Source organism: Sinocyclocheilus anshuiensis, unplaced genomic scaffold (genome assembly GCF_001515605.1).
Source record: "Sinocyclocheilus anshuiensis isolate Anshui unplaced genomic scaffold, SAMN03320099.WGS_v1.1 scaffold1177, whole genome shotgun sequence".
NCBI classification, from domain to species: Eukaryota; Metazoa; Chordata; class Actinopteri; order Cypriniformes; family Cyprinidae; genus Sinocyclocheilus; species Sinocyclocheilus anshuiensis.
In genome coordinates, this window is record NW_015554138.1 from 74,655 (window position 1) to 97,647 (window position 22,993).

General features: G+C 36.3%; 2 protein-coding genes across 2 annotated transcripts; one reads left to right on the plus strand and one right to left on the minus strand.

The window, feature by feature from the left end:
* Window positions 1-280: 280 nt before the first annotated feature.
* Window positions 281-3,968, plus strand: LOC107670419 (3-ketoacyl-CoA thiolase B, peroxisomal-like). Its single transcript, XM_016463021.1, has 12 exons — window positions 281-582; window positions 661-754; window positions 1,406-1,463; window positions 1,548-1,627; window positions 1,728-1,770; window positions 1,885-1,983; window positions 2,055-2,135; window positions 2,252-2,442; window positions 2,520-2,699; window positions 2,859-2,914; window positions 3,001-3,146; window positions 3,425-3,968. The coding sequence occupies exons 1-12, from the start codon at window positions 430-432 to the stop codon at window positions 3,498-3,500; spliced, it is 1,257 nt and encodes a 418-aa protein (XP_016318507.1). The 5' UTR covers window positions 281-429; the 3' UTR covers window positions 3,501-3,968.
* A 650-nt stretch (window positions 3,969-4,618) lies between these two features.
* Window positions 4,619-22,448, minus strand: LOC107670413 (deleted in lung and esophageal cancer protein 1-like). The gene is given in 39 exon segments (XM_016463015.1): window positions 4,619-4,766; window positions 4,977-5,079; window positions 5,266-5,419; window positions 6,466-6,633; window positions 6,748-6,966; window positions 7,084-7,171; window positions 7,342-7,436; window positions 7,553-7,672; window positions 8,050-8,205; window positions 8,311-8,525; window positions 8,615-8,685; window positions 8,761-8,876; window positions 8,981-9,132; window positions 9,220-9,278; window positions 10,003-10,194; window positions 10,316-10,434; window positions 10,538-10,648; window positions 11,019-11,172; window positions 11,298-11,428; window positions 11,538-11,696; window positions 11,816-11,946; window positions 12,884-12,977; window positions 13,103-13,259; window positions 13,340-13,413; window positions 13,663-13,855; window positions 13,952-14,114; window positions 14,206-14,296; window positions 16,068-16,160; window positions 16,731-16,867; window positions 17,068-17,241; window positions 18,155-18,242; window positions 18,511-18,589; window positions 19,038-19,041; window positions 20,036-20,255; window positions 20,989-21,176; window positions 21,270-21,380; window positions 21,500-21,653; window positions 22,003-22,143; window positions 22,365-22,448. Coding segments are annotated over 39 exon segments (5,106 nt in total).
* Window positions 22,449-22,993: the final 545 nt, after the last annotated feature.

Here is a 22,993-nt window from a genome sequence, read left to right on the forward strand (position 1 = left end):
TATGCAAAGGACGAGTTTCGCACGTTCAGCATTTATGAATAAAGAATGTGCAAGAATTATAAAGAATTCAGACTTATAAAGTTTACAAAACTGCCAAGAATGCTTCCAATGCTCGTAATAAAATATAATTTCTTTAATGTCTTTTGGATATAGTGTTATTTTAAAATTAGTTCTTGAATAGAAAAACTTTATTTAAACTTTTTAAACAAATTACTTCAGATTTGTACTTCATTCCCCATAATTCCATACGAAGACGTCAGAACGTACTAGCCAATTATATCCAGTCTGACCAGAGAAGCAAGGTTCACCAGGAAACATCATCAGAAATGTAGAGCATAGTTCATACATTAGTCCCTGTTGACCATCTGTGTATGTCTCAATAAACGGTTATCCTTTTATTTTTTCGTGCCCACATTTTTTACATAAAAAATGCACAGAGTGCAGATTTTGTCGGGACATCTGTCGTCAAACAGTCGTGTGGGAATGAGGCAGTGCAGCGCTTCAGCTACTGATCCAAATGATATCGTTGTGGTTCATGGACTACGAACAGCCATCGGCCGAGCGAAGAGAGGATCCTTTAAGGTGGGATATCGGTCAATGTGACTGCTTGACAGCAACATTCACATCATTCTGTATTAAAGTCTGTCTGTGTTATTTTAGGACACTACCCCAGACGAGCTCCTTAGTGCTGTGATGAGTGCAGTCCTGAAGGATGTGGGACTGAGATCCTCTTTATTAGGGGATGTGTGTGTTGGTAAGTCAGATGACAGCTAGCCTGAACAAAACATTATAAGATACACTAAACACAAAAATATGAATGACAATCATATAGGAAGAGTGATTCAAGGAATAGTTCACCCAAAAATGAAAATTAGCTGAAAAATTACTCACCCTCAGGCCATCCAAGATGTAGATGAGTTCCTTCATCAGAACAGATTTGGAGAAATTCAACATTACCAGTGGATCTTCTGCAGTGAATGGGTGCCGTCAGAATCACAATAGTCCAAAAGTAATCCACACAACTCCAGTCCCTCAATTAACATCTTGTGAAGCAAAAAGCTGTGTTTGTGATAAACAAATTCATCAATGTGTTCAGCAATGGTTTAAAGTTAAAATGCAACTGCAAATAAACAAATACGTTTCACAAGTTAATTGATGGATTGGAATCGTGTGGATTACTTGTAGATTATTCTGATGTTTTTATCAGCTGTTTGGACTCCTGACGGCACCCATTCACTGCAGAGGATCTATTGGTGAGCAAGTGATGTAATGCTAAATTTCTCCAAATCTGTTTTGATGAAGAAACAAACTCATCTTCATCTTGAAAGTCCTGAGGGTGAGTCAATTTTCAGTGAATTTTCATTTTTGGCTTTAACATTAATATACACTTAATGCTATTTTTCAGGTAATGTACTACAACCCGGTGCAGGTGCACTGATGGCTCGAGTTGCACATTTTTTTAGGTAAAATGAGTAAATTAATAATAAATCAAGATATTGCTAAACATTTGAATTGGCTGCAAATTCAAGACTTTCTTTATCTTTCAGTGGTTTTCCTGAGTCTGTACCCGTATACACTGTAAACAGGCAGTGCTCTTCTGGACTACAAGCACTTTTTAATATTGCAGGTAAGAATTACATGTTAACCTGTAAAATGGCCTGTTTGGGCTGCACCATAATAAAATACAGTATTGTAGTTTAAAGAGGGTTTTTTTTCTGTGTTTTAAGGAGGAATCAGAGGAGGTTCATATGACATGGGACTTGCCTGTGGGTTAGTATGCTACATTTGTAATTGTTAAATTCAGTAATGGATGTGAAAGATAAAGTGTAGCATTAGAATCTGAATCTTATACCTAATTTCTTTTTCCTTGTTTTCTCTTGTCAGTGTGGAGAGCATGTCCCTTCGTTCACCGGATAACCCTGGAGACCTCAGCCCCCGACTGATGGACAATGAGAAAACCAGAGACTGTATCATTCCCATGGGGTATGCATGTTATTTCTTTTATACTCTGTTTTAATCTTTACATTACATTGTTTTTCTCTATTTTCTTTCAGAATAACCTCAGAGAATGTTGCTGAGAGATTTGGCATCACTAGGGAAGCACAGGACCGCTTTGCTCTCAGTTCCCAACAAAAGTAGGTGCTGCCATGACATTTATGGATAGTTTATACATTCTAGTTGTTGGTATTTAGCAAAAATGCACTCAAAACAACTCAAAGTATTAATTATTTGTGGACTTTTATAACACTAGGGCAGCCATGGCACAGAATAAGGGCTTGTTTGAGCAAGAAATCACAACGGTCACTACTAAATTTGTGGATGAAAACGGCACAGAGCGCACTATTACTGTCACAAAGGATGATGGGATCCGGCCTGGGACTACCTTTGAAGGCCTGGCCAAACTGCGACCAGCGTTCAAAGAAACCGGCAGCACCACAGCTGGTGTGCATATGTAGAATTTTTGAAAACGTAATTTGGTCGTTAAATTCCATAACTCAAATCTTTCATTCCCATTGCAGGTAATGCCAGTCAGGTGAGTGATGGCGCAGCAGCAGTGCTAATTGGGCGGAGATCTACAGTGGAGAAACTGGGACTTCCTGTTTTTGGGGTGCTGAGGGCGAGCGCTGTGGTGGGTGTTCCACCGGACGTAATGGGCATTGGCCCAGCCTATGCCATCCCACAAGCCCTCAACCAGGCTGGTGAGAGTACAGCTGCTCTCACTGTACCTCTATGTTCATATGAGCCATTTATATTCAAGTAGTAATCGTGCTTAAAAATGTATTAAAATAGAATTTCCATTTTCATTATTCCAAAATAATGGTTGTAAATGAGCCGTGTTATTGCATTTGCTTGTGCAGGGCTGACCGTGGAAGATATTGATGTGTTTGAGATCAACGAAGCATTCGCCAGTCAGGTGACTGATAGATTTTCTTGGATTTCCCCCAGTTTTTTTCAGTACTTTCCTGTTATTCATAACAGCGACTTTCACAATATTCCTAGGCTGTGTATTGTGTGGAAAAACTGGGCATTCCTATGGAGAAAGTGAATCCTAATGGAGGAGCCATTGCTCTTGGTCATCCACTGGGCTGCACTGGTGCTCGACAGGTCGTGACTGTGCTCAATGAGCTCAAACGCAGACGCAAGAGGTGAACATACATAATCATATGATAATATCATACAGAAGGGTCCAATGAAAGCTGTTATTTCCCCCAAAGTTTGAATTCCATTAGAATTTTTCTGCATTCCGTTATACAGTAAATTCCATTTTTATCACTAGATTTTATGATTCCATTCTTTTTTCTGCATTGCTGAAATTACACGAACCTAAAACATTACTGCAAGCCTAACTATACAGGCTTTAAATTTAGCAATAAAAAAAGATTATGATCCCTTTTCCTATTTACAGTGTTGTTTTTTGTTGCAGAGGGTATGGCGTGGTGTCCATGTGCATTGGGACTGGAATGGGAGCGGCTGCAGTTTTTGAGTATCCTGGCCAGTGATGAAAGGCCTGTCGCAAGATCCCAAGATGCAAATGTCCTGATGACACGCAGAGAAACGCAGAGAACTAACAGTCACAAATTATTTTTAATCAAGCTGCTAGAAGTCTAACTGTAAACACAAGCAGAGAGAGCACACTTCTTACGTAGTGTGCATCAGTGGGTGTTTGCCTTACTTTTGAGGATGTTCACCATTCAGATCTCACTTTAAAGTGCCGTGCATTTCAACTGTGATAACAAATCATGGAAACAGACACGATTGTATCTGTAAGAGCAATCAGAATACCAACTTTTATCTCTTTGATTTGTGACATTAATCTGATCTGGTCTTTCCTTCTAATATGGATATAGCAGAAGAACTCAGAATTTAAAAAAAAAAACTTTTTTAACCTGTGTTGAGGACCAGTGTAATTTACAAAGGTTGTAATGCATCTCATTTGTTAGAATAAAAATGATTTATTATGTATGAAACTTGTGTTTTAAATGCTAGGTATACTACCTTTCAAAAGTCTGGGGTCAGTAAGATTTTTTAAAAAGAAATTAATACATTTATTCAGAAAGGATGCATTAAACTGATCAACAGTGACCGTAAACTAAAGACATTTATAATATTACATTTTTTTAAATAAATGCTGTTCTTTTGAACTTTGTATTTATTAAAGAATCCTGAAAAAATATCACGATTTCCACAAAAAATATCAAGCAACACAACTGCTGAAAATTCAGCTATGCCATCACAGGAATACATTACATTTTCAAATATATTGAAACAGAACAGTAGTTAGCTATTTTAAATTGTAATAATATTTCACAACATTACTGTTTTTGCTGTATTGGTAAACAAAAGACATTTAAAAACAAAAAAATCTTACTGATCCCAAACATTTGAACAGTAGCGTATGTGTGAAGTAACTGTTTAACTACAACTTGACCTTTGATCCTCAATTCGCAAACATAAACCATAGGCCATTTAAAATTTGCTTATGTTTTTGTGTTGATCTTTATAGTTAAAGGAATAAAACTTTCACAAATACAGTATTTGAAGTATACCGAGATCAGCGTCTAATCAAACTAATGAATGTCTATACAGAGAGAGAGAGATACATCTCAGTTCTTCAGTCTCATATGTGGAATGTGTTTTTTCAGGTGTAAGATTTTGGAGATACAAAACTCTCATCAAATGATCCACTTCCATTGACCTTCAGAACAAGTGGTGTCTCTCCAAGAACCCCCTGCACTGTGATAATAGTTTGGAACTCTTTCTGATCACTGATGAAGAAAATACAATTAGTATGAAGTTTGAAAAATTCACTTGCTTAGGCAAATACAGTAATATAGTTGAACTTTGAACTTCAAACTCAACCTGAATCTAAGTTATTAACTTTTTGCAGGTATATGATACTATCCATTTCTTGAATGAAGTATTTTCTGCAATATGATTTGATTGGTTGTGAGTGTATCAGGTGAGGTGGACTGTACCTCGCAGTGAAGCTGATCTGCAGCAGCTGCTTACAGGATGGTGGATCCCCAAGAAATTTCAACACACCAGAGTCTGGACTCACTCTGAACACTTCATTGCCACCTTCAGCAACTAGACACAAAACATAAGCTCAACTAGATGCAAAGTAATTACCATGATTGTAAAGATCAGATGATAAAAGACAGGATTACAGCTGCAATCTGTTATTACAGCAACCATGTCAATGTTAATGCAACTTCATGATCACTCCACTCCACAACTGCTTCATCCAAAGCCAAAGCATTTTACCTGTAAGTGCGGTCCAGAAGCTACTGGAGCCACCTCTGTTGTAGAGGTAGACCTCTTTGACAGTTGTTTGTCCAACAAAGCAGGTGCCAAAATCCACAGTGGAACTGGAAATGTGCAGTGTCGGTAATGCCAGATTAGCATAAAGGGACACTGTCTGAAATAGTCAAACAGACAATGGTGTTTACGACATGGTTACTTACAGAGGAAATTCAGTTGAGACTTCTGAGACACATCTGCTTGTTTGGCTCCAAAAGCTTAGATATCAAGAAGAAAGCTTGCTTCTGGTTCACAGTTTTGTTTTGGGGTTGGTAAGTTTATATTTAATGTTTTTGAAGGAAGTCTAAAGGCTGCATTTATTTGATAAAAATTTTTGTATAGGCCTACAGTATTACTGTGAAACAGTATTACAATTGAAAATAACTGTTTCAGTATATTTTAAATTGTAATTTACTCCTGTGATGGCCATTATTTCGGTGTCATGTAATCGTTCTGAAATATTATAATGTGCTAGTGCTTAAGAAGCATTTCTTATTAAACAATATTGAAAACAGCTGTGCTGCTTAATATTTTTGGGGACAATGTAATACATTTGTTTTCAGAAAGTTCAAAAGAACAGAAATCTTTAGTGACAACAGAAATATATCTTTACTGTCCCATTTTTTAAATAAATTTAGTGACTCATAAAGGTATTAATTTGAATAAAAGTATTAAAAAATGGCAATTAAACAGTATTTAAAAAACGGTAGTGTAGCTTATCAGAGTTTCTCAAAGTGGGGTCCAGAGTTCAGTTAAGAGAAATAAATAAATGTAAAAAATAATAATGTTTAAAGTTAGATTTAAATATAAAATATGTTAAATGTAATTTTATAAATAATACATTCATTCAATTTGAATAAATTGTATTAAAATGTAAATTTTTAATTACTTTATATTCATTATTTAAAAAATAAATGAAAAGTTAATATTAAAAAGTTAATAATATTTGTTTGAATGAGGCTATTGTTCCAGGACAATATGATTCCCACAAGCTGATTTTTTTTTTTTTACCCATCATCATCTTCAAATGCAATAGCCTTGAATATTGCCTTGAAATGACAGCTCTATCATTGATACCAGCTTTATGAACCTCAAAAAGTGCATTTTGTTCTGTGACTAGTGTATTTTAGCTATTTAAAGGAGCTAAATGTTGTCTGTACACACCTGTACGCTGTTATTGCTGTACTGAATGGTCAAACTCTGCTGAAACTGTAGTGTCCTTTCTCCAGCATCATTGCACAGAAGAGTAGCAGAGGGCTGATCATCTGATTCCTCACATGGTTCATTCAGACAGGTCAGGAGTGAAGCTGAATTATGGAAAGCCACCTTAACCTGCAAATGAAAATGATTATTAAATCACTTCTGTGTCAGATTGAAAAATAGCACAGATTCCTACAGGGACAAAGCAAAAAAAGCTGAAATCCAAGAGCAAAGAAACAATATGACCTGCAAGATTTGTTTAGGCTGTAACAGAAGTGATGTTTGCTCATCTCCTGGTCCAGAAAGTCCTGTTGTGTGTGTGTGTCTGTGAGAGGGTGAGCTGCTGATCAGTTTAAGGCTCTGTCGGGGCAGCAGCACTGAGAATGGAGGGTGTGTGCTCAGTCTGAAACTCAAGGCCATATCCGTATTGTTCTTCAGCTGGAACGTCCGAGTAATCCTGGATTCCTTCTAGAGTCCAAATGGAAAGGCAAAAATGTGCAGATAAACCCTCCCACGACCAACAGGAAATGTCATAATAAACTTGTCTTTGATTTGGATACATATTGTTTGTTTGAAGTGCACCTGTGTGTGTGATGCTGCGTCTAGTGTATCACTGGCAGCTGCTGTGAATTCCAGTACGTCTGTATCCTCTGCCATGTGCACTGACAAACTAAACACACACACTGATTTACAGTTGTTTATATATAATGTATGTATGAAATGCTCATGTTAGAAGCACATTGAAAGATTTTGCAATATGCAGATACTTATATTTGCTAAAATGTAAGTAGGGCATCGCTAAGCGGTTGCTATATGAATATACTTAAATTTGTAACTCACATGGCAGGTTTTACAGTAGCCTGCATGTCCAGCCTCAAAGGTTCTAGTTCATAACCCTGGGCTCTCTCCACTTTGCCCGGAGTTAATGATGCAAGCTACAAGATAAATAATAGTGATATGACACTATCTTGACTGTAAAACTTATTATATTTTTAAAGAGATGCTAATGTAACACAGTCTGTATAAGGTTAGGTGGACATGATTAACATGCCTTAGAGTCCAGGCTCATGAAACCCAGAGCATAGCCGATACATCTTTGATTGGTTGAACATGACAGGATCAGAGGAGTAAAAGACACATGAATGGTGCTACTGCCCCCTGCTGGAACTACCTGTAATAAAGTACATATTAAAGGGTTAGTTCACCCAAAAATGAACATTCTGCCATTAATTACTCACCCTCATGCCGTTCTAAACACGTAAGACCTTTGTTCATCTTTGGAACAGTTAAAGATATTTTTTGATTAAATCCAAGAGCTTTCTGACCCTGCATAGACAGCAATGCAACTGACACATTCAAGGCCCAGAAAGGTAGTAAGTACATCATTAAAATAGTCCATGTGACATCAGTGATCTATCAATGACAGAATTCTCATTTTTGGGTGAACTATCCTTTTAAATGCCTTTTCCCCCATCACACATTAATGTTCTACATCCAGATATGGAAATAAAACACTGGAACCTGAAACTGGTGATTCCCATAACCTACAATTTGCTGTGGAGTGATGCAGTATGGGTAGTCAGAGACGTTCCCTTCATGAGGCTTCAGAAACACAGAAAACAGCTTCTTCACTGGAGCCAGAGACCTAGAAGGGCTTCTGCCCTCCTCTCCATCACATTCTTCCTCATTCTCTCCAAAATCATCCTACAAAACAGAAGAAAAAAAGTTGGACCTTTTTGTTTGTGTAGTGAAGCTGCACCAGAAATATCGATTTTGGGATGTTACTATGAAAACTAAGTCTAGACTCACAGATTTGGTCATGAAAGTCGAGCTTGATCCTTCTCTGCTGGGGGTGTGGCTGTCATGCCATGTGGGCGGGAACATGACGGATGAGTCCAGGCCTCCAAGAACCTCATTGCCATCGGCATCCTTCAGAGGAAAGGGCTCACCACATGCAACCAACAGATCTATCAATTTACTATCGCCGACCTCCAAGTTGTAGGTCAGCCAATCCATACGGATATCTGAGAGGTTTCAGAAAACGACGTGATGTAAGTACTTTTGTAAACTTGATGTATGTACATTTGTGAACTTGATGTGGTGAATGGCTCACCGTATGGACTGGTGTTAATGAGCCGTAAAGAGCGTGACACAGTGTCTCCTCCAGAAACATGGCTTCCAAACCTGTCAATCATAAATATCAAAGAACAGTCTTTCCATGTAAACTGCAACATCTTAAGCATCCTATAATACACTGACCGTATAATTGGACCCTGGTTCTGGTTGTCAGGCTGTGGTCCAATCATCTGAAAGTAAATTGGGCAGCCCCTCACAGACATCTTGATAGGAATGGGAGCTGTATCTAGTTCTCCAACCTGAAAGAAAAGTTCAGTTAGGATTCACTGTAACTCAGCTGTTTGATTTGAGAAAGGCAAAATATTTATAATGAAATAAGAAGTTTGATTGTTTTGTGACATACTTTACATATGAGATTGTCTTGATAATCTCCCCACATATTGGTGAAAGCAGTGATATTGATGGTTTGAGTCTCAAATGGGCCGAGCATCCCACTGTTCGGTTCAACAAAGAACGCTGCGCCTCTTCCATGGGAAAGAAGACAGTTTACAAATTCTGGAAGTAAAGAAAGAAAATGCTTTTTGACTTTGCTGTTTCACTTTCACTGATACTGAAGAGCACAGAAGAGTAGGTTCCACCAACCATCATACGCTTTCTGCTGTATTTTTTTGGCCTGGATGGAATGGAGAGGTGCACTGCTCCTGGAAGGAAAGGCCAAAGGGTCAGGTAAAACAGATTTTAAATAGTATTTAATGATAAATAAATAAATAAATTAAATAATAATAATAAAATTAAAATACATAATAAAAGAAAAAGAAAATGTACAAAACATTTTTTTTAAATAAATATTAAATAAAATAAAAAATTAAATTAAAATAATACAATTAATGACTCTGAATTAAGCTTTAAACAATTTGTAAATCATTAAAAAATTATTTTATAATGTTACACAACATTTAAAATGTTGCAATTTCTATTTCAAATAAATGTTGTTCTATTCATCAAAGAATCTTAAAAAAATTATCAGTTTCCACAAAAAAACATTATGTAGCACAACTGTTTTCAACATTGATAATAAGAATGTTTTCAAAACAGCAAATTAAAATGATTTCAGTGATGACACTGAAGACTGGAATAATGCTGCTGAAAATTCAGCTTTGCTATCAAAGGAATAAATTACATTTTAAAATATAAATTACATTTTAAAATACATTAAAACAGAAAACAGTTATTTAAAGTTGTAATGATATTTCGTATTACAATAAATGCAGCATCGGTGAACATAAGAGACTCCTTTTAAAACATTTAAAAGATCTTACAATATTAGGCTAGTAGTTAATTAGAAGGTAAACATGTTTTGTAAATAATATTTTGGTATTAATACAAAAACAATACAGCAGAATCAAGATACAGGATGTACTGTACCTTTCAGAGTTTTCATCCAATTGTAAAGGACAATATCCAGTAAAGTACTCTGCTTCAACAGTGAACGGAGCAGTAATAGCGGTGTGATTTGTTATCAGCAACTGACGTTTGATAGATTTGCCAATGACAACTGGCTCGTGCTCAGTGAAGTCCAGTGTGATTGGTTGGTGATCAGCATCGCTTGAATTAGTACTAAATATACAGCAGAAAAAAAAGAGGATGATATTGCAACCATGTCTTGATTAAAAAAAAACTAATAAAATGACTAAACAAAGACCAGGGAAATGTGAATATGAAGTAAATGTGGATTTACCAATCAGAAGGCAGTGAGTAGGAAACTCTGAGAGGTTTAGCTTTAGAAAAAAATCCCAGCAATAATGGACTCTCCATTCCTTTTACTTCACAAACTGCAGCCACTTTAGTCAGTTCCTCCTAAAAACATAAAAACGCATTCACAATACTGTTTGCACTGGAGCTGTTACATACTGTTTATTTTAGGCTGTGGGTGTTACAGTACTACAGTAGCAGTACTTACAACAGTGTGAGCGGTGAATGATACAGACACTTCTGTCTTGGCATTGGGCTCCAGAGTGCCTGCAGAGGGGCTGAAGGTTGCAGAGCACAGATGAGCTTGTGCACCTTGGAGCTGAAAGGAAGAGAACACCTTGAGAATGACTAAATGTATTGGTCCAGCCTATACAATATCACAACATTAAATCACAGCAATATTGAATTCTTTTGACTGCTCGACAGCCCATGTAAAATAAAACAGGTTTTATTAGGCTACTGAGATGCGTTTTCATCTCAAGTAACTGTATATGATTTTAAACTTGTTTTTCAGAAGATTTGTTATGTGTAAAACTCTTTTGTGAAGAAAAATTGCTGACTTTATTGTCTGTGAGTGTGACCACATTACAATTCAATATCATGTTCTTTCCAAACTATCAACACTGGCTAGGGTTTTTCGAACAAGATAAAAACAGTTTGAGATAAACACATTACGTAAACTGTCTCACCTTGCTCCAGGTGAAGTGGGTTGGCAGCAGTGTTCGGTTAAACAGGGTAACGCTTCTTGTCTGTGGAACACCTACATATAGATCAGTCAACACCAGCTCACAGCTCAGCAAGCACACCTGAGGAGACTGGACGACTGCTTGAACAGAGATGTGACTGAAGACAAACCAATGCACACCTTCACTCAAATGTGACAAAACTAATAACTGGTAACATTTTCTTAGTATTCTTTTCTTGTAGTTCAGATACAATATGACAAATGATATGTCTTATTTCCTCACCAGCCAGTGCCGTGGAGCACAGTTAGCTGTAGGACCGACTCAAAACGCTGGCAGTACAGGGCTCTGAAGACCACATCCACACTGCAGGACGCCAGGGGAGGCAGCACACCTTTATTTGGATTCCTATACACCTGAACACAGATAAATGCAAATAAGGATACAAAAACAGTCCACAAACATCTGTGTGCTGATTTATAATACTAATAATATTTCATAAAAAGCATAGATGGGGTGTTGTACCAGGCCCTTGATTGGCGGCTTGGGGTTGGACAGCTCCTCTAGGCTCCAATGGGCATCTAGCAGGCTGTTGTTGGTGATATCGATGGAAGAGATGCTCTCACTTCCCATTTGCAGCAAACCAAAATCCAGACTGGGCACATTCACTGAGCAATGTGGACCCTGAAGCACCGTATTAAATATAATTAATTTGAATGAGATATATTTTGCTAATGAGAACATTTGTGATGTCCTCCACATAGCATATTGAGTATAAATCATAGGGAAATGGATTCAGACACCTTAAACGTGACCTCAATGGCCAGTCCTATAGTTTGAGGATGGTGCTGAATGTGACACTGCAGGGTGGAGGTAAAATGACCTGGACTCTTTCCAGTCAGAGCCAACTCCATATCGAAACACTCATTCAGCTCTGTAAGCAAGCACATGTTAGAAATCATTTATTTATTTGTTTTGTTTGTTAACGAACAGACTTATACACTACCGTTCAAGTTTGGAGTTTGGAGTCTTATGCTCACCAAGGATACATTTATTTGATCATAAAATGGAAAATATCGCAATACAAAATAATACAATAATAATACAAAATAATACAAAAAACAGAAATATTGTGAAATATTATTACAATTTACAATAACTGTTTTCTATTTCTATATATTTAAAAATGTAATTTATTCCTGTTATGGCAAAGCTGAATTTTTAGTATCATTACTAAAAACTAATGCTAACCCTGGAACAACATATAAAACTACCAAACTTTGCTTAATCACAACGTTTAATCGCAACATATAATCATTGCAGTTAATAGTGTTCACTGTCTGTTTGATTACGTGTAATTTGTAACTGCATGATTCTTACTGTACATTTCTGCCATAGTCACCACTAATAACCTACTCCTAAATATAATGTAGAAACTTAAAATTTTCTGTAAAGCTACTTTGCAACGATTTGTATCGTGAAAAGCGCTATACAAATAAACTTGAATTGAAAAATTTAATTACTCCAGTCTTTATTGTCACATGATCCTTCAGAAATCATTCTAATATGCTGATTTGGTGCTCAAGACACATTTCTTATTATTATCAATGTTGCAAACAGTTGTGCTGATTAAGGTTTTTGTTGAAGCCATTATACTTTTTATTCAGGATTCTTTGATGAATATAAAGCTCAGAAGTACAGTACTGATTTTAAATAAAAATCGTTTTTTAACATAATGCCTGCATTTACTGTCACTTTTGATCAATTTTATGGTCCTTCATAAGTATTAATTTCTTTAAGAAAATCTTACTGACTCCAGACTTTTGAACAGTATATATGTTTGTTCATACATTATTTACTGATACACTGACCTATTTCTCCTGTTGAAGGTTCCACTTCAATTACATGACTGTCAATGATACGCTCCCATTCAAAGTGAATGACTGATTTGCTGTAATTCCACATCTAAAACACACATACACACACACACACAAAACATACACGTCTGAGCTTCAAAAACATTTTATGATGTAAATTAGGGAATTAGGAAAGACGTTCAGAGTAATTTTGACCTCTGGACTCAGCACTACCTTGAATCTCTTGCGGATTGTGTTGTGTATGTAGGTTTCCCCTGGTATTAAAACGGCATACGGCTCAAGAAGAATCTTATACGGCTCAGCAGAACCTTTCACTTCAACCTCTAAAACGGTCACATCATTTACATGGAGAGCTGTGTTGAGACACGTCCTGCAAATCAACACACAGAGGTTTTTATCCTAAATTAATTTTAAATTCAAATATCAAACAGTAAGCAAAGATCATTTTACCCATCGTCACCAATTCTGGGTAGATCGGGAACATCCATGATCACCAACCGGCAGACACTGTGGTAGTCTTTCAACTTAGACAGATAAAAAATTACTGTTCAGAGAGTTACAGTATTTTAGTATCATTGATATACTACTATGGTTTTAATTCTAATACAGTTTTATAGTTTTTGAATTAGATTTTATTTTTATAGTTTGCTTTCATTTTCATTTTAGATAAAGTTTTAGTTATTTCATTGTGTTTTTGTCATTTTTATTCGTTTTTTTATATATGTCCATATAGTTTTAGTTTTTAGTGTGTTTATATGTGTGAGTGCACATACATCCTTTGGACAGTATGTGAGTAGGAACTCATGTTCTTCTGCAGGGCTCAGGATGCCCATGACTGGAGTAATGCTGAACACACTGTCTGTATCAAGATGATGCTGAATGCTGGAGGGGTCTGGAGTCTCTCCAGGCAACAGACATTGAAGGTTGGGTTTCATGATCTGCCAGTGGTACGGGAGCTCCAAGTGTCTACACATAAATGAAAAAAATTATTTACAAACACACCAGTAAGTATCTGCTGTACATACTATTCTGTGTTGACGCAGATGTGCACAGGTAGCTCACGCATTGTTTTTCACGACAACCATCTTCTGTAAGGTGGAATGTGGATTGGTTGGGTTGAATCTGACATAATGGTCAGCTGTGATATCACACAACTCCCCCAATTCAGGCTGATCCTCTCCGCCTGATATTGAAACCAGCTCCACAGTGATCAGCTGACCTGTACCTGAGAAAATGTATTAAAACATCTTTTTGGAGATGTTTGTTTTAAATTTCAGACAAAAAATTACTTGTGTTTGGTTGAATTGATTTCCTACCTTGCAGGGTGATGTCCTTCACTTGGCAGTTGTCACAGACAATGGTAAAGTCCTGAGTAGAGATCTCAGCAGTTGTGGGGAAAAACACAACCTAAACATAAAAAAACACATCCAAACATACGGAGTCACAGACTAGCAGATTACTGAATATTATTCAAATCTAAGCTGTATTTACTGTATGACTGTCAGACTGTATGAAACGCTGTATTCACAAGATCTAAAAATGTGCATACATTAGCATATTCATGTGTCTTTCTTTGCAAGTTGCTTAGGTGATGAACAACAAAATCTGCATCTTAAAAGAAAAGTGTTTAGAAGATCAGATAAAATCTGTTCTGCCAACCAATTACTTATTTTTAATCATAATTACCATCACTAAAAGTTATAATGAGGGAATGTGTGCGCTATACCATCATCTCATAAAGATTGAGCCTGTCAATCAAATCAAAATAGAGAAAATCGCATAGTGTAGGTAGATTAAACTCATAAATTAGTATTGTGGAATCTTCTAGAGGATATATAAATAATTTGTGTAAAACTGATTAACATCTACAGTGGTGGCCAAAATTATTTGAACACCTGACAGATCTGAAAATATTGACATTTCTGCCTCCAAAATATGATTTTATTTCATTAAGTTCATGAAACATGCAGATGGTTGCTCTGAGCACAACATACAGTGGGTACGGAAAGTATTCAGACCCCCTTCAATTTGTCACTCTTTGTTATATTGCAGCCATTTGCTAAAATCATTTAAGTTAATTTTTTTTCCTCATTAATGTACACACAGCACCCCATATTGACAGAAAAACACAGAATTGTTGACATTTTTGCAGATTTATTAAAAAAGAAAAACTGAAATATCACATGGTCCTAAGTATTCAGACCCTTTGCTGTGACACTCATATATTTAACTCAGGTGCTGTCCATTTCTTCTGATCATCCTTGAGATGGTTCTGGGTCTGAATACTTTCCGTACCCACTGTATATCAGATGAAATGAGTCGTACTGTTCTTATCCACTTTTAACTTTAATATTTGGTATGTACATCTTTTGCAGCATTTACAGCAGCACATCTCTCTGGCATAGTGTCAATATACAGTATTTCCTCAGAACTTCAACATTAATGTTATCCCATGCCTTCTGCAACTCAAGCCAAAGGCTTTCCTCTGAATGTACAATAGATCTGTCCAGTTTATTTTCTAACTCGCCCCAAATTTGCTCAATGGTGTTGATGTCCAGACTTTCTCATTTTCAATGTTCCAGCAGATTCCTTCCATCGCAGGTAGTTCTGGCAATAGTTTGTTTTATGGGTATTGTAATGGCCAATTCAACAAAAACAACTGAAATCTCTTAAATATGCCAAGTGGTCTAATAATTTAGAACCACTGTGTGTGTGTGTATATATATATATATATATATACAGGGCCTAAAACTAACTTTTTGCCACACCTGCTATTTGGTATGTACATCTTTTGCAGCATTTACAGCAGCACATCTCTCTGGCATAGTGTCAATATACAGTATTTCCTCAGAACTTCAACATTAATGTTATCCCATGCCTTCTGCAACTCAAGCCAAAGGCTTTCCTCTGAATGTACAATAGATCTGTCCAGTTTATTTTCTAACTCGCCCCAAATTTGCTCAATGGTGTTGATGTCCAGACTTTCTCATTTTCAATGTTCCAGCAGATTCCTTCCATCGCAGGTAGTTCTGGCAATAGTTTGTTTTATGGGTATTGTAATGGCCAATTCAACAAAAACAACTGAACCCTCTTAAATATGCCAAGTGTTCTAATAATTTTGGCCACCACTGTATAAGTTTGAGTTGATTTGTGTGCTCTTCAGTCAGTAACATCTCACCTCTATGACAGTGGACTGTCCAGGGAGAAGACTGAAAATAGAGGGACTGATGGCAAAGGGAGGCTGTTCTGCAAAAGTAGACTTCACTGCAGACTGAGACACACAGAATTATCACTCATGATGGTTAACAACATCCTAAGACAAAAGGTTAAAGCCGCAATGTAACAGTGGTGACGACAGATCTTTTCTTCTGTATTGTGACGTACATCCAAGTGAAACAGTATTGTAAAAAGACAAAAACGTAGGGTGGGGACTTGGTTCTATCTATAGGTTGTTGATTGGATGAGTGGGCTGTGTTTAAAGTGGACTAAATGATTGGAGAAGTCCAGCATGTGTCACCAGTCTGTCATTTAATTAATTTATGATATTTTAATTTAAAATTATGCGCTAAGAAAATGTAAAAAAATGAATAGTTCACAATAGGTTCAATAACCTATTGTTTTTAGAAAATAGATAGAGCGAAATTTCATTTTCACTTTAAGCCGATTTCAATTTAAAATGTCCAGATGAAACTGAGTTCAAGAGTACAGAAGTTTATTTCAACCTGCAGAGTATGTTAAGAAATTATGAGATTTATTAGAATTCATAAATAATAATTCTGTCAAAGAAAGGAATCTTAAATATGAACTGAATGAGATTTCATGTCAAGATTTGCATGCTTACCCTAAGGCTTGATGCAGGCCACTGTTTCTTCGGCATTACACAGAATGTTCCTGCACTCAGTCCTTCATTCCGACATAAAACCTCCATAAACTTCACCCCTCCCACAAGGCAGTAACCGCAGTCCATGACAGCAGGCACTGGCACACGGAAAGAGGAGAGGCAATGATTCAACTCTGAATCCCTTATTACTGATCAATATCAATACAAGTCAAATTAAGATATTTTGGAAAGTCAGTCAACATTGGACCCCACTGACTTTCATTGTTATTTTTCATTTTGAGGTGTACTATCCCTTTAAGATCTAGATGCTGAAAGAGTTCCGTTTATTTTGACTCACAACTGAGTATTGGAGGGGGTCTGCGGGCCTCTAACGGTATAATGAGAGGATATGGCAACTGCGTCTCCACAACCAGAACATCCTCATAATCAGCCAGAGAGTCTGGAGCAAAACGCACCATATACTGGCAACTCATTCCAGGAGCGACAATCCCCCCCTCACCAGGGAACCTGCCTGTGAAACAAAGCTTTGTTACACAGTTTCTTATCTTGATCTCAAAGCAGAAATTCACTGGTAGTAATTATTTCACATTTTTAACAGTAGATGTCACTGTTTCCCTATTCTGCTTCCTCAAGCTGCAGGGTAAATACCAAAGTATTATTAAGCAATTCCTCAGAATCCTGTGATATTCAGGGTTATTTTGGTATCACTGATCTACTATTACAGATTAGTTAATATTTTAAATTAGATTTTATTCTTATATTTTCTTTTTTATTATTTAATTTTAGTTGCTTTAGTAATTTAGTTGTTTTTGTCATTATTTTTTAATGTCTATATCGTTTTTTTATTCTTATTTTAGTACTTAACTTAAACTAAGTGCAAATGAGAAATGTTCCCTTGTCAACTAGATAAATAAGTTAAGGGTTTTTTATATTTTATTTTATTTTATTACAGTTGTAGGAATAGTTCCACCCAGAAATGAATTTTGTCATCATTTACTCACCCTCATGTTGTTCCAAAACTGTATGAGTTTCTTTCTTCTGTTGAACAGAAACGAACACTCTATTCATACTCCATTCTATTTTTTCCATACTATGGAAATCAATGGCTACCAAGCAACTGTTTTGAACATTCTTCAAAATATCTTCTTTTGTGTTCGACAAAAGAAAGAAACTCATACTGTTTTGGAACAACTTCAACTTGAGTAAGAATATTCATTTTTGGGTGAACCATCCCTATAATTTTTGATTTTACTTGAAGTAATGAAAATGTTTTTTTTCATGGTTTTAGTTTTAGTTAACTTTAATAACCCTGACATTTCCTCTAGTAACGACCAGCTTTAATGTAAACTATGCAGAGAGAACTCCTGGCAACATAAATGAGTCTTTCATTGAGGTCGGCAGGTACTTTTTTTCTTTAGACTCACCCAAACCAACAGAGAAGTGTGGGGAGGTTGGAGGCATCATTCGAATGTGACGGCTGGTCGCAGTCATGTTTTTGAGCTCCACCGCAGTCTACAGAAAACAGAAGGCACTATTAAGAACTGAAAACATACTGAACTGGAAAGGAATCATTCAGAAGTGGCTCAGTAGGGAAAATCTAATGAACATTTACACTAGGGGTCATGTAGTAAAAAGTAAAAACCTCACATTACTGATTTAGTCAATAAAAAAAATGCAGTAAACAGTTAAAACGTTTTTAATTTCATACATTTCATGTTGTATGAATATAATTATTCATTCAAATGGACCAAAATAAATGAAATATAAGGTGCTTTTATACCTCATAGACTTGTCCTATTCTGTAGTCAGTGAAGAAGATGACAGGAGGATTCGCAGTGAAGATGGGAGCGGGACCAGGACTTAAGATAGAAAGGGAATTTTGTGACAATAATTTGCCATGTATGAGTTTATGATAAGTTAATAACCAAATAAAAAAACTAAATAATTATTCTACTACGTATCCTCAGATGACATGCTTTGATCATTAAATACATTCTGTAAAAAATGCAGAGGTTTTGTCCTATAACAGTCCATCGGTTTATGTGCAGTAAACTAGAATTATTTGTTGACAGAATATATCTCTGCACTTAGAAATTAACCACAGGAAAAGGTGTTTAGAAATAGTAACCAGTCACAGCAACTAAAATATATACTTTCCCATGAATAGTCAAATATTTGAACCTAAACTCTTGGTGGATATGCTACCTATCAGCTGCCCAGCCACACTTTATGAAGTAATGTATTTCATTCAAACTGGATCTTTTGTTCTGTTGTTGACCGCCAGGACGCATAAAACAGGAACTGCACAGAGCTCATTGACTCAAAATGCAGAAAGAGTCAGCTAAGGCATTTTGATAGTCTTGTGATTCTTTTGGCCGCTATGAAGGGAAAAACCTCATTTAAATGGTCAGACATTTTGGGCCAGACAAGTGAAACAGGCAATGGAGTGGTTCCAATTTAATTGTTCTCTTTGATTACCACCCAGGGGCGCTGCAAGGGGGGAAGGTTAGGACGATTCCAAGGGCCCGGCGTTAGAGGGGGGAACGCGATTTCAAACGAAGGGGACTTACCCCCCACCCGCTGTAAGGGGGGGAAGGTTAGGACGATTCCAAGGGCCCGGCATAAGTGGGGGCCCCCCCGAGTAAATATGCTGTTCAGTGGGGGGCCAAAAACCATAGCGGTGCCCCTGTTACCACCACCTGGCATGCTGATATGTGTTTTTGGAGACAATAAGGCTAATAAAGGACAATAAATAAAAAACTTATATAGGCTGCATGGCTGATTATACTTGTAGAATAATCCATTCTGCTGGTTTGCAATTGCATGTCATGCTTTTCAGATGTCTACATGAGCCATATGAAGAAATATATTACAATACATTCAGGTTAGCATTTATAATACATGGCAGACAAAAGGGTGTGATCTGTTTCTTGAGTGTTCATGTGTATCATATTTCCCCTACCCAAGCTGCACAGATATTATAGCAATAATGGCTGAATAAAGTTGACCAAAATGCAAACAATGCAACAAAAAAGGACAAGGCTTATAGGGATTATAAGAAAATTTATAAAGCGGCCCATTTGCTTTGAATTTGATAGGATGTTGATTAATTGAAGGCACTATGTGTAATTTTTTTGTTGACCAATGGAAGATGGGAAACCGGTTTAAAATAATTAATTAATATACTATTTATACTAGCTAATTATAGAAGTTATAGAAAAAATTATCAAATAAATCAATATCGAGCGTCTTTCTAAGTATGATCTTCCCAAAGAAAACACATATTAAATCAAAAGCACAGGCACACCTCTCTCTGCCAGTGTTTTTCCTGCCCTTTCCCACATTCTCTGGCCTCTTCCCTGGCATGATGAGAGACTTTCCCCCACGCTGAGCATTTGGGAGCAGGAAGCGAGGGTTGAGCAGGAACTTGTGTCGGTCTTTGTGTTTCTGCAAGGAAGCCCTGTCTTCTGCCTGACTCTGAGCGCTAGGCTTCTCCATCCAAGAGGCCTTATGCACCATACCTAGCTTTTGAGTTGAAAAATTGGAAAAATAAAACATTTTTAATAATTTTTTTGTCTGTACTAGATCATTTTAAATTATCCTGCAGTGTGACAAATTAATTTAAAAATTAAATATTTTTAATAGGGCTGTCAAATCGATTAATCGTGATTAATCACATCCAAAATAATTATTTATGTTTACATAATATATGTGTGTGCATTATATATATAAGAAATACATGTAATATGTATTGATATTTATATATAACATAAATCTTACATAAATATGAATATATGTACATGTAAATATTTCTTAAATATATACATGTATGCATGTGTATTTATATATACATATAAATATATACACTGCACACACATATATTAGGTAAACACTACATTTTTTTATTTTGGATGCTATTAATTGCGATTAATCTATTTGACAGCCCTAAACATAAAGTATATATACTATGTATAATATTTATCATAGTACAAATGTAAAAGTCCAAATATTCCATTTATTTATTCAAATAATGAGTAATATTAAAATTACAAGTAAAATAATTATAATAAAAATTATAATCTATAAGAGTATAGCTTGTTATATCTTGGGACATGTCAACTGCCCATAAATACTGCTCATCATGTGATCTGGGGCTACAGTTTATTATTTAATAATACAGCTATTATTTATAAAAAATATAAAGGTCATTTCTGCTCTCTTTGATATGAGGAAAATGGAATAATGTTCAGAGGCAAACCTCGGTCCCCTTGATAGAGCTGGACTCTGGAGAGGAAGGGAGCGTGAGTGTCTCCTCTGATTGTTCCAACAGGCTCTGGGCCGTATGTGCAGGTGGGGGGAGAGGAGTGTAACCATCATCCTGTGGTTCGGTGCAAATGTGCATATTATAGGAGACAGTTGGCTGGACAAAGCCTGGAGTGAACGTGCCTGCAAAAAATGGGAAAATGACATATTACGTATTATAATACGTAATCTGATTGTTTGAGTATGTTTTTACTTTATAGGTCAGTGAAATAATACCTTTTGGGGTTTTAACAACTGGGGTGTGCACTGTTGTATAGTCTAGTGGACAAATCAAGTTGTTGCTCCTGAGAAGCTCACTGTCCACACACCACTTGAAAGCTGATTTAACTTTGGAGACATAGAGGACTCTTCAGGGTTTTGATGTCATAAGATTACTAACTAACTGACCGACACACTGGATAGTAAAAATAATGGTTGTTTAAATAAACATAACTAGAGAAACCTACCTGGGGGAAGACCCAGCTGATAGTAGGCCTCACCCACTTCTTCCATGATTCTGCAGTGATCGTGCTCCTCTGCAGCAGCTTGCAGTCGGGCCTGTATAATGTGTGTCTCCAGCATGTCAGCATTCTGAATCCGTCTGTTGTATTCAGAATGCTCCTGATAAAATCATAAAAATTCAATTTAAAAAGCATAATCTAGATAATACAAATCCGAAAAAAGAAGAATTTAATAAGAATTAAGGAGCCAACAATAGGGGATCAGTAAGATTTTTTATATGAATGAATATACTTTTTATTCAGCAAGGATTAAAAAGATCAAAAGTGACGGCAAAAACATTTACAGTGTTACAAAAGGTTTCTATTTTACAGAAATGCTGTTCTTTTGAACGTTCTATCCATAAAAGAATCCTACAATTTCTGTTTCAAAAACATTTAAAACTTTTAGAAACATATACAGTACATCACATTTTATAAGAGAGACTTTTCTCAGATGTGAAGAGAGGCACCTGCTGTAGCTCTTCCACAAATTTTTCATGGTAGTTGTTGCTTCCTCTGCGTGATTTTCTAAGATTAGAAACAGTGTCCCTCCCAATCACCTCTATGGTATAAAGGTCGTTGAATATGCTGGCCAGTAGATGAGAAATGTCCTGTACACACAAGACAGGTTTATTTAACGATAGTTCACACAAAAATGAAAATTACATAATTCCTAAAACATTTCCTATTACATAACATCTAATTTTGGGTTCAACGGAATACAGTTATACAGTCTGAGACAACATGAGGGTGAGTAAATGATGACAAATGTACTACTAGTCAAACTGTTAAAATAACCATCAGTTGCAGTGTTCAGTAGTCATTCTCTTACCTGAGTTGTATTTGATGCTGGTTTGTGTCGGTTCATGGAGGGTTCAGAGCTCTTTAGTGCTTTTGGTTCAGTTTCATCGGCCATTGTTTCACAAACGTAATTTAAACGTAATTTTATATTTTAAGCTCCGGCACGTGTGGTGCGTAGCGAAGGAGGTTTATGGTGATATTTTATGGAAACGTGACATAAATGCTCATATGTCTCAACATAAAACGCAAAGGCAGAAATAATACATACACTAAATCGCACCATGGAGAAGTTCCCTTTACTACATTGACCGCCATGTTTGTTTAGGACGTCACCATAGTAACAGAGCGAGCCTCCCAGAGGAGCCTCCTAAAAGCTCCGTAACCAAAGCGATTTCTTAAATTATCTTAACAAAAGAGACATTAAAAACGGCAACTAAAACATGTGGACATTTAAACAACAAAATCTATCCTACTTTTTTGTGGTCAAGAATTTTTTTTATTTAGCAAGAATGCATTTAATTGATCAAAAGTTGATCAAAAAAGATCAACAGCTTCGCTGTCACAAAAATAAAATATATATTTTAAATATATTAAAATAAAAACAGTTATTCAAAATGATAATAATATCCCTTAAGAAAATTAACCATGATTTTACTACAA

Bases quoted from the DNA above. Each gene is read 5' to 3' on its own strand.
- LOC107670419 (XM_016463021.1), top strand. From the start codon at position 430: ATGCACAGAGTGCAGATTTTGTCGGGACATCTGTCGTCAAACAGTCGT. The intron at 2,443-2,519 runs GTGTGCATATGT...TTCCCATTGCAG, and splicing joins AACCGGCAGCACCACAGCTG to GTAATGCCAGTCAGGTGAGT. The intron at 2,700-2,858 runs GTGAGAGTACAG...TTGCTTGTGCAG, and splicing joins ACAAGCCCTCAACCAGGCTG to GGCTGACCGTGGAAGATATT.